This window comes from Ruditapes philippinarum, unplaced genomic scaffold (assembly GCF_026571515.1).
Source record: "Ruditapes philippinarum isolate M1 unplaced genomic scaffold, ASM2657151v2 ctg2226_1_1_1_1, whole genome shotgun sequence".
Lineage (NCBI taxonomy): Eukaryota > Metazoa > Mollusca > Bivalvia > Venerida > Veneridae > Ruditapes > Ruditapes philippinarum.
Genome location: NW_026853784.1, coordinates 50,676 through 69,301, shown reverse-complemented (window position 1 = coordinate 69,301; position 18,626 = coordinate 50,676). Strand labels below are relative to the sequence as shown.

At 32.9% G+C, this 18,626-nt stretch overlaps 2 protein-coding genes across 2 annotated transcripts in view; one reads left to right on the top strand and one right to left on the bottom strand.

The window, feature by feature from the left end:
• The window catches only part of LOC132737867 (coiled-coil domain-containing protein 181-like), a 30,986-nt gene extending 13,338 nt beyond the window's left edge, over positions 1-17,648 (top strand). Inside the window, exons 6-8 of the mRNA XM_060725232.1 lie at positions 884-904; positions 12,019-12,087; positions 13,605-17,648. Coding sequence (XP_060581215.1) covers positions 884-904; positions 12,019-12,087; positions 13,605-13,820 — 306 coding nt within the window. The 3' untranslated portion in view covers positions 13,821-17,648. The remainder of the gene's footprint in view (positions 1-883; positions 905-12,018; positions 12,088-13,604) is intronic.
• LOC132737869 (uncharacterized) lies at positions 2,442-6,562 on the bottom strand. The gene is made up of 2 exons (XM_060725239.1): positions 4,847-6,562; positions 2,442-2,578 (listed from the first exon to the last, which is right to left on the bottom strand). The coding sequence occupies exon 1, from the start codon at positions 6,303-6,305 to the stop codon at positions 4,851-4,853; it is 1,455 nt and encodes a 484-aa protein (XP_060581222.1). The 5' UTR covers positions 6,306-6,562; the 3' UTR covers positions 2,442-2,578; positions 4,847-4,850.
• Positions 17,649-18,626: the final 978 nt, after the last annotated feature.

Below are 18,626 nucleotides of genomic sequence, written 5' to 3'. Positions count from 1 at the left end.
ATTTCCACATAGATCTATTTTTGTTTGATTACTTTAAAGATATAAGGAAAGAATTTATAGTTGAATCAATCGCTTTGTAGTTTATTATCATCTTACTGGTAGCTATTCTTATTCAATTTGTCTGCTACCTCCAATAAATTCATACTTGTATATTCAATATTTAAACATGTTAATTACCGTTGAGATATCAACTTCCCCCTGGAGATAAAATGGCTATTGTCCAACGTAATCAAAGAGTAACAAACCAATGAAACATATGAAAGCTGAAACCCTCTACTCTAATATAAAATCAATAATATTGGCTCCAGATCTATACCTCAAACTAATTATTGAGCTATATATGTATAAGATTATATAGGTTAAATGTAATGATAAAAATAATAGATAATTGCATAGCCAAATTAAACACTAAACATACCTTCAAAGTTATAGTAAAGACGGGTCTTCCTTAAATGAATTTGGTGTGGTCCTTAAATGAAGTTTATGTGATCCTAAAATAAAATAAATTAATTTTAAACGCAAGGCTTTCACAACACATGTTGTATAATGGTCAAGCCCTGGTTTGAATTTGGACCTTTCCATTGATATTTTAAGCGTTTTTGTATAAATGAAAAAGCTAAAATTGAGCAACCTGACTATAGAATCAGGTGAGGCTCTATGAAAATGTGACAGGTTTAAACCCTTAACCTGCTGGAACCGAAAGTGATAAGAAGCATGGTTGGGATTAATTGCTATCCACATACATGTAATTTAAACACAGTGTGTTGACACAAAATGATCTAACAATTCTTAATGGTGTGTGTATGGGGCTGAATTAAGAAGGCCATGCATGTTTGTAACAAAACAATTCTGTATTTGTGTTTGTTTTCATTTCATATAACAGAACGATTCTGAATCCGATGAGGTAAGTGAGAAAATTTGTAATTCCGCCATTTTGAGTGGCTCTGAGTCATCAAATGTATTTCAAATATTTAAACCATGACACTGTAATTTGTTTGGCTGAAAAATTTTCATTTATATCTATCAGACTATGTACCTTCCATATCTTAGTATGTATAACACACAGAGTTCCCGATATGTGCTTGTAATGTGTGATATATGTTATACAATACTAAAATATGGTAAGTTTTGTTATTTTAGAATTTTAATATAAAGCAAGCACCATAATTGGGCATATTTGTCAAATTTAATGAAAAGAAATTTTCTTGCTTACCTATTAAACATGGTTGCCAATTTTATGATAAAAATAAGGAAAATAAACAAAATTATAAATTTGTTTTCAAATTGAAGTTTTATGAATAAATAATACTTACCTGGAATAACAGTATGAATACTCTTTTTCTGATCCGCATAATAAACTTTCTCCCGGAAGTTGATAAACTTTTCGTGAGGCGCATGCGCACTCTCGGCAAGTTATCTACTTCCTCCTCTCCCAGTAAACGTCAGTTCCTTTTCTGGCGAAAGTATTCGCCCCAGGACTGAAAGAAAGAGGGGAGGTTGGGAGGGTAACTGTTATTCCAGGTAAGTATTATTTATTCATAAAACTTCAATTTGAAAACAAATTTATAATTTTTATTTCATAAATAAAAACTTACCTGGAATAACAGTATGAATAAAACCAGATTTTACAGCAATGTAAGACTGGTGGTGGGAATCTTTCATAAATAATCATATACTTCAAAAAACTAAGAAATTCATTCCTACTCACCTTAGTAGAATGAAATGAGCATGATCTTCATCATCTGTTTCTTCCAAACATACAAATGAGGAATTCCTATTGCTTCTTAACAGTCATATATACAAATGTATATTTACAAAATAGTTCTATCCCACTGTATTTACATACAAACATCATCATTTAATGGACATCTTCCTCAATGTCTTGACATCTTTCTCGATGTCTTAACATAAAAATAAACAAAATATCCTGCGATCCGCAAGAATTAAGAGAAAAGTTCCAAATGAAGTGATTACACATTCATATAATCTGTATTTATAGTCCTTAAATAGTGCCGAGTAAACGTAGTTTCTCTTGACCAATCGGCACTTTCCATTATCTGCTGAAGTGAAGCACCTTTAAACAATGCAAAGGAAGGCCCAATGCTGCGAGTAGAATGACCTTTTATTTTACCTACGTCTTTACTTTGTGACTTGTAACAAAACTTAATAATGCTAACCAACCATCTGGATATAGTCTGAGCTGAAACTGGTTTATGGGGTTTCTTTGTTGCAATGAACAACTTAACAATTTCTTGGTCAGATCCTGCATTACGAAATTTTTCTGTTCTTTTTAAATAATGAAAAAGCACTCTTTTAGGATCTAAAGTCCTGTTTTTTGGTAATGCTGGAATGAAAATATTTCTATCCGAATGATTCGGTCTATCTTGCTTTGATAAGCCAGTTCTTATAAAAGTCAATCCTTTCTTCTGGACATTAACATAGTTTTCACCTAAACGTAACGATTGCAAATCACTGCAACGCCGAAAAGTGGTAATCGCCAACAGAAAACAAACTTTCCAAGTAAGGTAACGTAAAGATGCATCCTTCAGCGGTTCAAATGGAGCTTTCTTCAATGAATCTAAAATGAAAAGAAGATCCCATTCAGGTACTAATTTTTTTAAAGGAGGACGTTCGTTGAAAACAGCTCTTAACAATCTTATAATAAAAGGATGTTGTCCGATAGGTGTATTATCAACTGGGCCCAAAATTGAAGACAACATCGATCTATAACCATTAATAGTTCTGTATTTGAGACCTTTATCAAACAAATATGTCAAAAAATCTGCACATTCCGCTAAAGTGGCAATATACGGATCAATTTGTCTTTCACAACACCAGCTATTAAATTGTTTGAATTTGCTTTGATAATCCCTACGTGTGCCAGATCTCCATGACTTAGACAGTAATTTTCTTGTGTTTCCAGAAAGGCCCTTTGACGACCAATGTCTGTTGACAACAGCCATGCAGTCAAATGCAGAGACTCTGGATGAGGGTGTGATATTCGACCCCTGCATTGAGTCAAGAGCATTTGGCTGCATGGCAGATTGATTGGATTTGCAATTAACATTTTCAGTAACAGTGGATAATGATGTTGTCTTGGCCACTGATTTGCTATTAGTATTATTGTACAATGATATTTTTGCATGTGACTGAGTACTTTGGGAACAAGTTGTGCTGGTGGAAACGCATAAGCAAAGAGATTTTCCCATGGAATTGACAGAGCATCTAGGGCAAATGCTTGAGAATGGTGTATCCAAGAGCAAAACAGTGGAGTCTTTTTGTTCTGGAAAGTAGCAAACAGGTCCATCATTGGATGACCCCAAAGCTCGAACAATTTCAGAACCACTGTCTTGTTCAAGGACCACTCTGTCTGACATACTCTCTCCCTGCTCAGTGTATCCGCCAACACATTCTTCTTTCCCAAAATATGAGCAGCTTTCAGCAAAATATTGTTCTCCAGGGCCAGTTGCCAAAGGCGCATAGTCATATTGCATAATTGGGCTGATCTCGTGCCCCCCTGCCGATTGATGTATTGGCAAACAGTTGTATTGTCTGATCGGACTAGAACATTCTTGCCCTTCAGTTTTGATAGAAAATGTTTGAGACTGAACATTACTGCTAACATTTCCTGACAATTTATATGAAGCATTTTTTCTGACAAAGTCCACTGACCTTGACATGTCAAGCTGTTCATGTGACCTCCCCAACCGTAGCCACTGGCATCTGTGGTCAGTGTTATTTGAAAGTTGTCTTTCAGTAATGATCTGCCCAAGCCAATGTTCTGATCCAATAAGAACCAATTCAGATCCTGGATCAGTTGAGGTGTTAAAGGAATTTTTGTAGACAGATTCATTCTGATAGGGCTCCAATTTTTTAATAAATGAAGTTGTATAGGTCTCATGAACAGCCTGGCATTTGGAATAAGCTCTAGACATGAGGCTATCATTCCGAGTAGGACTAAGAAATGTCTTGCAGTGCATTGACCCTTTTGAATGTTTGACACAGCTGTTTTTAATTTTTCCAGTCTTTCCATGCTTGGAAACACTAGCCCTTTCATTAAATCCCAATAACTGCCCAGATAATTGAGAGTTTGCATTGGAACAAGTTGTGATTTTTCCTTGTTTATGATGAACCCTAAATGAAAGAGAAGGCTGAGTATTTGATAACGATCTTTCAACAATAACATTTTTGTTTTGTTTACTGCTAACCAATCGTCTAGATAACTTGCTAGACGAATATTGAATTTTCTCAGATGTGCGACTACCACTGAAATTATTTTGACAAAGACTCGAGGAGCACTTGTTGGGCCAAAACATAGTGTTCGAAATTGGTAAGTTACTCCTTGAAAATGGAAGCGCAGATACTTGCGATGATTTTTGAAAATTTTTATATGGAAATAAGCATCTTTCAAATCTATTGAAAAAGCCCAGTCTTCTTTTTCTACAAGGTTTAATATTTTTGCCAAAGTGTCCATCTTGAAATGTTGTTTGCGGAGATACTTGTTGAGGGGTTTCAAATTTATCACTGGTCTCATTTCCCCGTTCTTTTTTGGAACTAAAAATAATGTGCTGTAAAAACCTGAATTTGCTAGTTTTGGATTGACAACTTCTATAGCATTTTTTTCTAAAAGAGATATTATTTCTTGTTTGATTATATTTTGACTTTTTGCAGGGACACGTGTTGATTTTATGCCTAAAAACTGAGGTTTTTCCTCGAATTCTAACTTGTAACCCTGACTTATCACGTCTAACACCCATTTGTCTGTGGTGATTTGTTGCCAATGTGATAGGAAATGAGACAGTCTGCCCCCAACAGGTATCTCCGGATATTTTACTATTACACTTACCAAGTCATTTTTCATCTGTTTTTGCCACTGGCTTTCCTCTACCAGATGGGGGTCGTCTCGTCCCGTAGCTATAACCTCTGCCACGAAACTTTCCCCGGCTGTCAGATCTTGAGATCTTAGGGATACGAAAATTGTTCAACCCATACGAAGAAGTGCTTGGTTTTTCAGTCAATTTCTCTATCGGTTGTTTCTTTTTATACTCCGAGAAATTACCAGATGCTGATAATTTCCGTTTCTTGTTCAGATCTGGGATTAGATCATCAACTTGTTTACGTTTTTCTTTCTTGTCTTTCAACAAAGTTTCTAGTTCTTTGCCAAAAACACCATCCCCTGACAAAGGTAAATTGTAATAGTCCCATTTATCAGTTTGTTCATGCAGACCTGTATCCTTCATACAACATGATCTTCTAACAATATGATGGAAAGCACCAGTTCTTCCAATTTGGTCTAAACACTTCGTACTCATAGCAAAAATATCTTTGACCATCTGAGAAGCTTGATCTCTTTCAAAATCAGTAGAATTTAGCATTTGAAGTAGGTTACCGAGACTTTGTTGTATATACATTTGAATAACGAGTCCTAACCGAGCAGCTTGCTGCCCTTTATATGCAACTTTTTCTATCATCTTAGCTGGTTGTGTATATAACTGTTTTCCTTTAGCAAAAGAAGCCCTAGGCCCATATCTTTTAGTAAGACATACTTCTACCATATCATCCAGTGATGGCACCTCTAGCAATTTTTCAGCATCTGCATCAACTGGAAAAAGGTCAAAATTTTCCTCGGCAAAAGCAGACAAAAAGTTTGGTTGTTTACATCTATAACCACTATCAATAACCTCAATTTGTGATTTGTCCAAGGTTAAACCCTTTTTCTGTTCAACTTTTTTAACAACTGCATCTTCACCGAACATTTCAAATAAACATTTTCTTGTATTTTCAGAGAGATTTTCCACATTTTCCTCCCTATTGTTGTTTTTGTCCAACATGGCGCTATCATTATTTTCATGAGCAGGAGAAATTTGACCGCCAGCAAAAATTGACAACATGTCAGAGTCAGAATCATCTTCACTGGAGTCAAATAAAAATTTGTCACGATTTCCTTTAGAATTTGACTTTTTTCTTTGTCCATTAGTATCATCATTTAACTGATTTGTCACAGTTTGTTCATTTTTTTCACCGGATTGTTTATCTAAAAAAGTTTGCAACATTTTTTCCATATTACACATTCTGTTGCTCAATTCGTCGTATTTTTTCGAACGACTTTTCTTTTTGCCTTTGTCTTTAGTCAATAGCAATTTATTAGCAGTATTTTCTCCTGCCGACACGTAAGAAACGGTGTCATTTCTACTCGATAGATCTCCACGTGTTGGCGACGCCATATTCTTGTCATGAGGCTCGTCAGAAAATCTGTCGTTTTCAGACGTAATTTCACCCTCTTCTGCATGATGACACGTCGCCATAAGACAAAACTGGATAAATCTCAAGTAGAGAAACTAATTTCCACTAAAGAAACTAATCAAAACTAAAAATTAACCGCGGACGAAGCGAATACTTTCGCAAGAAAAAGAGAACTGACGTTTACTGGGAGAGGAGGAAGTAGATAACTTGCCGAGAGTGCGCATGCGCCTCACGAAAAGTTTATCAACTTCCGGGAGAAAGTTTATTATGCGGATCAGAAAAAGAGTATTCATACTGTTATTCCAGGTAAGTTTTTATTTATGAAATAAAATCAGGCATGTTCAGGAAACTAAAAAATGTCTATCTTTTTCAATGAAGGGCATATATTTTTGTATCCCTGCCTGCCATACACTGGTATTGAGTTTGTCCTCAGTATAACCATACCTCATTACACTGTATCTTCAATTCTTGTGTGTTATATTTTATATGTATACACCTATATATGTATGTATTATGTACATTGTATATCCATCACATTTTGGTTTGGTATATTGTCATAATAGAAGTTTTCTTTATTTCATCATGGTCACCCATCCTTGATAATTTAGAAAGCATGTTGTTTTGTCCTTGTCCTCATGCATGTGTGAAATTTGTGGGTATTTACTGCATGTATATAATTATGAATAAGTTGTAAAAAGATAATTTTAAGAAATGAGTCAAATAGATGAAACTGAAAGCTGAGGTCCCATATTATAGTCCTTGACACCTTGTACATTTTAGAAATTATTGTTTCAAATTGTTAAGAGACTTTATTAAATAGTGATACACTCATGTTACATGTTAGTTTTAAGTGGTCACAATAAATAAACAATTTTAAGCAATGGCTTTGTTCTTAAGAATGACATACTTCAAATTTATTTTACTCTTCTTGTTCCTAATACCAAAAAGAAAATCTTTTTATCAAAATTATCACAAAAGACAATGTAGAACGATTAAGGTCAGAGTATAAAACCATGGTTTTAAAGTAAATATTTTCACCGCACCATGAAGTATTAGAGATTGTAGAGGTCTATGCCTTCACATTGTGTAGTCCTGGGGCATTCATTTCTTTACTGACTCATTTCTAGCTCTTGTATATAGCTTTTTGTATTCAGTATAAATATTATGTAACAACATTTATATAGGGAATTATATCTACTTTAATCTTATTGTATGAAAGAAATACTTATATAATACACCAACTGAATCTACCTTGACCATGAGGTAGCGGGAATGTTTATAGAAGGCCAAAATATACTTGTAGGTAAACAATTATATTGTCAAGGTGTTGAAATTAGTTTATGATTTGCACTTCCTTAAAATGATCCTTGGTCAATAGTATAGTTTTAACATAGGAGCGTAGATTTTCAAACTAATAATGTTTATAAATTTGCAAAGTTTTGATTTTTATTTAGTAATCTGTTACATTATTAAGGTATAACTTAATATAACTAAATGTGTGAAATGCAATTCCTTACTGTTATTTATTTAGTCGATAAAAATACAGACAGGGTAATGAGATATAAATAATATCACCTTTTCTCATCCATTATGATAAAACTAATTTCTGTAAGAAATATAAAGCAAGAAAAGCTTCATTATTAAAACATTGTGCATGACTTGTATTGTTTGTTTGTTTTTGTGTTGAAGATATTGGCATTGAGTTTTGTTTTACTTTGAATTTTTTTAATTTATTTTTTTTTTGCAGTTTTATGGTTTTTGATTTATTTTAAATTAATAATATTTTTTATGAATGTAGTTGTATTATTGGCAAATCATGTATTTGATAAAGTTCATTCATTTGTTTGGTCTTCATGAAATACTGTATCACATTGGCAAATCGTAGTGTTCATAAAATAATGTATTGTTTTATCTGTAGTATTCTTTACTTTATGTCCACCACATAATGTGGAGGGGAGGGGGGATTGTATACTGGAATCACTTTGTAAGGTCAGTCAGTCAGCTGACCGGCCATCTGTATCCATAATGTCCGCTGTATAAATCCTATACCCAATGAATGAGTTTTTTTATAACTTTGCTCAGCATTTACTCTGAACAAGGTAGTGTGCAGAAGTCATGCTATTATTGTGACAGCTCGAAGTCAGAGGTCAAATGTCAGACAACGTTGTGTCCATTCTTTAAATCTTTGCTCAAATGTTCACTCCATCAAGGGAATGTACAGAATCAATGTCAGGTCACCCTTGATGGTCAAAGGTCTAATATCAGTCAATTTTGTGTCTGTTCTATAAAACTTACATCTCTTAAAGTAGTCTAAATAAGCCAGTGTGCAGGGCCCATGCCACAACTGTATAGGCTTAAGATCTAGGTGGCCCTTGAAGGTCAACTATCAGACTATTTGTATCTGCTCTATAAATCCCATACTTTTGAAGGATTTCTTCAACCTTGTCTCTAATCTGGTGTGCAAAACCCATGTTGCTTTTGTGCAGGTCTAAGGTCAAGGATACCCTTGATGGTCAAATATTAGACAATTTCTTGTCTGTTCTTTAGAGCTTATACCCCTTGAAGGGTTTTTCCTCAAAATTGGCTCAAGTCTTCACTTCAACAAGGCAGAAGCTATGCTGTTATTTCTCAAGGTTAAGGTCAACACTGAAGGTCAAATGTCAAACAATTTTGTATCTGCTTTATAGGATTTTTTTTAAAATTTGCTCAAATGTTCACCTCAAAATGAGGATCTGCAAGACCTATGCAGCTGCTGTTCAGACTCAAGGTCAGGGTTACACTTGAAAGTCAAATGTCAGACAAATTTGTGTCACTTTATAAATCTTTTACCTCTTGAAGGATGTTTTTTACTTGGCTCAAATGTTCACTTTGACTAGGTAGTGTGCAAAGCCAATTCGGCCCCTGTGCAGACTTAAGGTTAATGTTTAAATCCTATATGCTTTGAAGTAGTTTTAAACTTAACCTAAATGTTTACCTTATTATGGCTGTAAAGGTGTTCTCTTTTTTATTTCTTTTATTATTTTTTATTACATGTAGCATATTGTGCTTTTCAGCGTTGGTTACACGCTACCTTATGATCGACCTGGGGTCATTTTTAGCCTGTCACAAGTCCAAAATTTTCTTGGCGATGAGGGGGACTCCACCCCCTTCAAACCCCCCAAACAGAAGGGGGCACATCCCCCTGATGTATCTTTTGGATGGGGGACGGCGCCGAAAAAGTGCTCACTTTTTTAAGCAACATTTCTCAAACGAAAACATGTGTTTGGGGCCCAAATAGGACATTTTTTCACTATTTCAGGCCTTAAAAGGTGGGGGGGGGGTCGAAAGTGCGTTGTTTCACGTAGATATGAAGTAAAGGGTTAAGTTTCTTTTTTGATGATTTTTTTATGAAATATCTCATGGGGTTTGGTTATGTCCATGTTTCTATTATAGCTTATTATAATATTTACTAACATTATAAATAAACCTTTCCAGGGATACAAGCTTCAAAAGTAATTCAAATTATATTGCCTTTGTATTTGTTCTAGCAGATGATTGTATTTGATTTTGCAATACATGATTGCATTTGTTCTGGCAATAAATTATTGTATATGTTCTAGCATATACATGATTGTATTTGTTCTGGCAATACATAATTGTATTTATTCTAGAAATACACATTAGTTTATAATTATGTTCTGGCAATACATGATTGTATTTGTTTTAGCAATATATGATTTTATTTGTTCTGGCAATTCATGATTTTATTTGTTCTAGCAACACATGGTTGTATTTGTTCTAGCAACACATGGTTGTGTTTGTTCTAGGCAAAATAATGAATTGTTTTGTTCTAGCAAAATATGATTGGGTATTTGTTTATGGTTATAACAATAATTATACCCCCAAACGGAAAGTTTGGGGGGTAATATAGGAGTCACCCGGTGGTCGGGTTGGTCGTCGGGATCGGTCCCCAGACGTCCGTTGCATTTTCCTTGTCCGGAGCAAATACTTGAAGAACTAATGGTTGGAAATATTCATATAATACTTTCATACAATGGGTCAAGCACATTGAGAGGAAGTGCAGTGCAACAAGAACCATAATTTCTATCTTGGACTAATTACAGAGTTTATTGCCCTTTGTTACTTTTTCCTTGTCCGGGCATAACTTGAAAACTACTGGTTGGTAATTAAAAAACAACTTCAACAATTTACAATGTCAAACACAATAAGGGGAAAGTGCGATGCACAAGAAAACATAACTCTATCTAAAAGTAATTACAGAGTTCTTGCCCTTTGTTACTTTTCCATTGCTTTCTTTTGTCCGGTCCATAACTTGAAGACTAATTGTTGGAATTCATTATAACTTCATACAATGGTCAAGCACATTGAGAGGAAGTGCAGTGCAAAAGAACCATAACTCTATCTTGACTAACTACAGAGTTATTGCCCTTTGTTACTTTTCCTTGTCCGGGGCATAACTTGAAAACTACTGGTTGGAATTACAAACAACTTCATACAATTGTCAAACACAATAAGGGGAAGTGCAGTGCGACAGAACCATAACTCTATCTAAAGTAATTACAGAGTTATTGCCCTTTGTTACTTTTCCATTGCATTATTTTGTCCGGACCATAACTTGAAGACTAATTGTTGGAATTCATTATAACTTCATACAATGGTCAAACACATGGAGAGGAAGTGCAGTGCTCAAGAACCATAACTCCATCTTGACTTATTACAAAGTTACTGCCCTTTGTTACTTTTCCTTGTCCAGAGCATGACATGAAAACTACTGGTTGGAATTCAAAACAACTTCATACATTGGTCAAACACAATAAGGGGAAGTGCAGTGCACAAGGACCATAACTCCATCTTGACTAATTACAGAGTTATTGCCCTTTGTTACTTTCCCATTGCTTTTTTTGTCCAGAGCATAACTTGAAGACTAATGGTTGGAATTCAATATAACTTCATACAATGGTCAAGCACATTGAGAGGAAGTGCAGTGCACAAAAACCATAACTCCATCATGACTTATTACAGAGTTATTGCCCTTTGTTACTTTTCCTTGTCCAGAGCATAACTTGAAAACTACTGTTTGGAATTCAATACAACTTCATACAGTTGTCAAGGACATTAAAAGGAAGTGCAGTGCACAAGAGCCATAACTCAATTTTGACAAAATACAGAGTTACTGCCCTTTGATACTTTTTCTTGTCCGGAGCATAACTTAAAAGGTACTGGTTGGAATTCAAAACAAACTTCATACAATGGTCAAGCACTATAAGAGGAAGTGCAGTGCACAAGAACTATAACTCCATCTTCAGTACTTATAGAGTAATTGCCCTTTGTTCCTTTTCCTTGTCTTTCTGGACTTATTACAGAGTAATTCAATAAAACTTCATCAATGACCAACCACATTGAAAGGAAATGCAACATACAAGAACCACAACTATCTTTAATTGCCCACAACCATAACTCTTATTATATTTCAATTGTTTTACAAGATATTCTGTTACTAGTAACATCCTCATTTCCGAAGCAGTCTTGTGGGGGTATTAATCACATTTAGTGATAGTTCTAGTTTGATTTAATCTGGCAATAGATGATTTTATTTGTTTTAGGAACACATGATTGTATTTGTTTGGACAATACATGAGTGTGTTTATGGTCAAACTTAAAAAAAACAACAACTAAATAGTAGTTACTAAAATGATCCTAATGACAAGAAAATATGGAATGATGCTGAAAGGCCCTTTTCCTTAAAAGAATGACAACTGACACTATCTGTTTCAGAAGGAAGAGAATGAGGAAGCATTCAAAGCATGGTTACAGGAGAAACAAGGACAGTTCAAAGAAGGAGAATGACCCGAAACGTTTAAAAAACAGGGAAAAGCACGACCCTTACTATGTTTTCGGAGTAGAAGAAAAAGTTGAAAAAGGGTTATAAACATGAGTATATGTTACATTTATCAGGAAAATTTTTTTGAAAAAAATTGTAAAAAAAATCATTTGTAATATTGATTTTCAGGGGAATTTTTTTAAAAGGCCAATTTGGCAAAGTATTTTTTTTATTAGTTTAAAAGATTTTTTTACAGGGTTTTTTGGCCTATAAAAAAATTTTTTAAAATTTTATGAGAAGGTTTTTATTGCTCTATATAAGGGGGTTGGGGTTTTTATTTAAACCCCAAAATCTAGCTTTTGTATCTAAAATTTTAAAAAGCATTTCCCGATCATCCCAATGTAACACAAATGTTACAAAACTGCAGTATTATAAACAGCCATATATAAATATATCTTTAAGTTTTATTTTAGAAAATTGAATATACTGCACAATGGCTTTCTGTTATTGAGACAATGTCATTATGTTTTATACTTTCATGAAGAATTTTGATTAGATTTAATGAAGTAGTAATTGCCTTGGTATTATTTGGTTAATTTATTTCATAACTAACAATTGCATGTCATTGTCACATCCTTCAGTTAGAATTTATCAAAAGATAAATCATGATTATGGTATTTCCTTGGTGAATCTTAATAAAGTAAGTCATACTTCATGTACAATGTTTAAGATTGACATGAAAATCAAGAAAAAAAAGAAAAAAAAGAAATTTTTAGGAAACATTTTGGTCAGTAAATGTTGTGAGACAACTCTATATATTTTAAAATTTATCTCTTAGCCTGCTAATGTTAACTATAAATTCTGCCAGTAACATGAAAATTAGGGGGGAAAAAACAATAAAAATTTTTAAAGCAGAAAAAAGCTTGTCACTTGTAAAACAATTGTATTTTAAAGTTTTAAAATGGGAACCCGATTCTACCCATGGTGACTTGTTTCAAAACCAAGGGTCAATTTAGCAATCTGTTTCCATCTGATTTTTTTGGGCTGGGACTGTTTAGTATTCAATCAATAAATATTTTCAAGTGTATAAAGCTATATATCTGTTTAAAAAAAGAGAATTTGAATTTGAAAAGGATACTTCCAAAATACATGTATGAAAGAAATATGTTTGTATAATGCCTGTAGAGTGAATGGCGCATACACAAAATCATTGTTAAACACTTTACACCCTAGTTAAAATAAAAAGCATAATATTTTGTTCTGAAACATTTTATACTGTTTACATGCAATATCCTTGTGTACTTAATAACAGAGACATTCTATGTTACAACTCTTACAAGAATCGACCATTACATTATGGAAACAACATATTTTTAATATTTAAAACTTTAATAAAATTTGTTATAGCTTTATACCCTTTAGAAGACTCCATTTAAGATATTAAACATTGTATGAGCTGCTAGTTAATGGTGTTTTCATGACATGTAAGTTTTTATTTATTGTTAGTTACTCTTATATTTGTATAAATATATATGTATAGCAAATAAACATAAGATATGTATGTTGTGACAAATCTTTTTTTAGGTGGCTGAAACATAAAGCAATAGAAGCGCGTAAGGCGAGGTCAGCTGAGCGTAACAAGGCTAAACTACAGCGGCTAGCTGCACGGAGGTCTCGCAAGTCTATCTCATTGTCTAAGTCAATACGGGAGGCACAGTCATTTAGATATGTAGATTACTATGGATACAGGTTCTAATATGTGTTACTATAGTAACAGAAACACTAAACAGAGAGGGCAGCTTGCCATATTCATGCACCCACCAATGTACCTGCTAATGCTTTCGGGAGTAGGATTGAGTTATTGGATTGTGATGGATTTTGATTCCAGCACTGGAGAATAAGAGTTCAAAAGTAATTCTTGTCAGATATTTAGTCTCATTCCTAATGGCTGTGGGACAGAATTGTATTCTCTTTTTTTCCATTCCAAAATGTTTGTTAATATATATTATTGTACATTTAAAGTTTAGGTAAGAAACAAATATCTGTGATAAATTGTTCAAGGATCTTAATTCTAATACGGACTTGATTTACAAGTATACATTTTGTTTCAAGTATGTTTATGTTTTTATTTCAAGGACATGGAAATTTTTATCAACTGACAAAGTTATATTTTATATATAATGTTTCGTTTATTAGCAGGTTTTAACATAAGGTGGTAAAGTAGATGTATCTTTAGTCATGTTTCTTATATTGGATGTTAAGAAGTAAAACATTGTATCTACCATTGTTTATAGTCATAAAAACATAAAATTATTGTTTCATCATCAGGGCGTTTGTGGCCGAGTGGTTAAGGTTGTTGACTTCAAACCACTAGCCCCTCACCGCTTTGGGTTCGAATCCCACCAGGGACTTTGAATTCTTTTTGTCTGAGGAAGCTATCCAGGTAGCTTACAGAACGTCGGTAGTTCTACTTGGGTGCCCATTGGTGCCTGAAATAATGCACAGAAGGGCACCTGAAGTCTTCCTCCACCAGTTTTATCATACTGTAAAACTATACACAGAAATTCAGGATAATGTTTTGTCAATGTACATTGTTTGGAATTTCCCTTATGAATTTGCCAATTTCTTTTTCATATGTTTATAATTTTGATCCTATCTTTAAGATATTTAATGTGAAATATTCAACATTTCTTCATAAAATATTTTTAACATTTTTTTTTTGTTGCCCTCACATGGATTTTGAATAAAGCAATAAAAAATGGAGACTAAATTTTATACTCACTTGCACATCTGTCGATTGTTTCACTACCATTCACACAGCTGATAGTGTGTTAGTTGTAATGAAATGAAAGCAATTGAATTTCAAACTTAATATGTCTAAAAATGTTTGCAATGTTATCTTGTCGGTCTCCTTTTTCATGATTTGATAAAAGTTTAACAATGGTATTTAAAAATTTGATAATTTTTCATATCAAACCAATGAAAGCTAAATATAAATACACTGTAAGAATATCTGATGCAGACATAGACCCTATAAATGTCACTACGCAAACAATAGTGTAAGTGTGACTTATATTTGACAAACATGTTTCTAGTGTAACTTTCCCAAAGAATTGTAAAACTTACATGTTTAATGCATTCCAATTTTGTTAGATATTGATAAGATTTTTTCATAAGAGTAACAAATGACAGTATGTTAATTAAATGAACAGAATTATCCGAAAATTAGTTAGAGGTTCATTTATTGCTTCATTAAGGTTTTATATTCACAATATTCTCTTCCATTTTATTTCCATATTTTGCATACTTTGGAATTGATGAACAGTGTTTGTAGATTTTTGAGGTTTCATAGTTGCATGTTTCAGTGAAGTTTTAATCAAAGTTAAGTTCCAAATTCCATATCAAAAGCAGATTTTTCAAAGTTTAGATGAAACATTTTTTTTGTGTGTAAAATTGCTTATGTTTAAAGTTTGATATTGGGTGTTTTAAGTAGAGTATAATGTCATCAGTACAGTTCAATATTTGTAAAAAAAAAATATATAATCATTTAAACCTATGCAATGTATTCCGTCCTTGAGAAGTATTTATTTTCTTTTGCTATGCAGATGATTGATTTGATACTTTGTTTACATAGGCATAAAAATTCCAACTTTCAGTGATAAAAAATGGCATTGTAAAATTTCATTCTTTGAAGTTCAAGTCATTATGTTAAGGTACATATAATTTCCGGACTAATAGTTGTGTCTGTTTGTTATGCCACAATATCTTTTTATGTCAGGGAGTTTGAAATAATTATGTTGTGTCTTACTGTGTTTTTGGTATGGTAGGTGTTTCTTGTAGATACTTTTGCTATATTTCATAAAGGTCTTGACACTTTCTTTACATTTTATTTTGAATACATAGTAAAACTTAACTGTATACTGCAGAATTGAAGATATACAAACATATCTGTGGTGGTTAGAATTGCTATTTAGTATAGAAAGTCTCAGGTCTTTTTTTCCATGGTAAAGCTAGCTAGTACATTGTACTTCTTTCTATTACGTAATAAATTTTGTTGTGCATTAATCAGACAAATAGCTAAGCAGAACATATCAGTAGGGATATTCTATTTTGTGCGGAGCTGTATCAAACTTTAACTATTTGTTGGATGCACAATTTATTTGATTGTCTGATCTCCATCATAGATCTTATTCATTGTATTTTAACAGTGGTATTTAGCACCTAAATTTTCCTAAAAATAAAAGATTGATCAAATTTTGAAATCAAACCTGTGTCTTATAAGAAATGCGTTTAATATGTGAGTTAATTCAGAAATATTTTTGTATGATAAAATTTGTTAATTTATGGCATATTTAAACGTAATAACTTAATATTGGGTAAAAAAACATGACATTTAGGGTATGATGTTTAATTATGTTGATTGGAAGGATATTATATACATGTAGTATATTTGAAAAAAAAGCATTCCATATAAACAAATCAAAATAGTTTTGTTTCTTGGCATTATTTATTTATATACATGCATGTGATAAATGTTTGTGTTTTATTTTATTTAGATTTATGGCACACTATAATGACAATTTTATCTTGTGCTTGTAAATATAAATGTCTGTTTAGTGAAAATGACATGCTTAGTATTTTTGTCATAAATCTGATAAAATTCATATACTACTCGGTGTCTATTCTCCTGAAAATAATTTTACTAATTCTGTAACAAACAGATTGATAGTGAATTATTCATTTTCACATAACTATCAACTCTTCTATAGGAAATGAATGTTACATGAAAGTTATGTTTACGAGGGATATTTGTATGTTAAGCCATCTCCTGCCACCTGTATCTGTGATATATGTATGCTATATACACATTTATGTTATATATACAAATCCCCTGATTTCTACAAATACATACCTTAGACACCTACATACACATGTTAACACATAGCAGAATTTGTCATTGTACACTTACTTACCTTGCTCCAATATTAATGTATTTAACAAGTTTTCCAGTTCATTCAACTATAATTTCTTAAAACAAAACCCTGTATATTGCAATCATTGACATTGACTTTATATGATGTCTTCTTACCTAGCATTTTTCATACCAAAATCCCTTGCATACAAAATGGGCTGTTCCAAAATATAAATAAGTAAAACTCCATTACACAAGTCAGTGGAGTAAATCAATTTTGAGATGGTTTAATCAAGAAGTATATTTTAATGTTTTGTCTTAAAGAAAATATGAAAAATAAATATTTTTAGAGAATTAAAGACACACATTTGCGAAAATATTTGTTTAGTCTTCAACTTGATATTCAGAAGTATCATTTATTCCAGTTTTCCGATTAAATGAATATGTTCTTATAGGTCTGATTGTTTTTGATTATTCTATATCATATATGTATATTATGCTAATATTATTTCAATTTTATTGATAGTTCATGTTTTCATATTTTAACATAACATAGTTGTTTAGAGATTTGAGAATTTTACAACAAAATCATGTACACTATTTGTTGCTCTGACCATATTTAATGTATGTTCTCTTATTAAAATGTGCCAATTAAAACGTAGATCTTAATAACTGGTTTGTTGGTCATTCAATTCTCTATATATATGTAGTACCTGGGATACATGCGTCACATTTTGATTTAGAATCTGTTGGTTAGAAAACATGCCATATGCCTAGTATTTACCTGTAGAATTGACAACGGCTTATCCAGTTAGGGAGCTAAGCATCGTATTTGTAATCCATTGGAGGCTGGTTTGACCTTTGGGCGAGGCAAAATTTCTCCGAGACATCTCATCTGGGACATTTAGTCTAATGACGGTGTAACACCAAAACGGACACGGTCTGTTTAAAGTTTTAACGGAGGTATTTGTTTAAAAAAAAGAGAGAGAGAAAATGCTGCAGACCGCCTGGTGTACTTAACTCCGAGTACATCTAGTGTAATAAGATTTATCTAATTGCGAAACAGTAAAATACTTCTGTTTTTATGGATTAACTGATTTTTATACACCAGAGTCAATTCACAATGTTTCTGCATGATATGATAGATTACTGGTGTTGAGTTGGGGTTTGAATCAAAGTAAAAAAAACGCGGCTCGGTAACAACACTCGTCATTTATTGTTTGGGTCTGCAAATATCATGGAAAATCGGATACATAACAATGTCTGTTCGTCTGTGTATGTTACAGCAGGAAGTGGCTCCAGCTATAAGAAACTGACGGTTAGAAATCGCTGGGCATGGAACAAACGTGGCGCAACATCAATTACACTTAATCTTAGGAAGTAACACAAATTGGAAATTACGAGTAGCTAGCCACAAGTGTATATTTACATAATACATATTTATTATTAGACTATTACACGTATCGACAATAGAAAAGAAAATGTTAAGTACGACGTTACAAATGTATGTATGAGATGATGTGGTACTAAAACGTGTGTGTTGCTTTAGTAGTGTGTTCCATAAACGTACATATAAACGCAGTCTATATTTTCATGTAATTTTCTAAAGAATGAAACAATTTGCTGTCGTTCATACACTGCCATGTTTCC

Coding starts and splice junctions, on each gene's coding strand:
- LOC132737869 (XM_060725239.1), bottom strand. CDS start 6,305: ATGGCGACGTGTCATCATGCAGAAGAGGGTGAAATTACGTCTGAAAAC.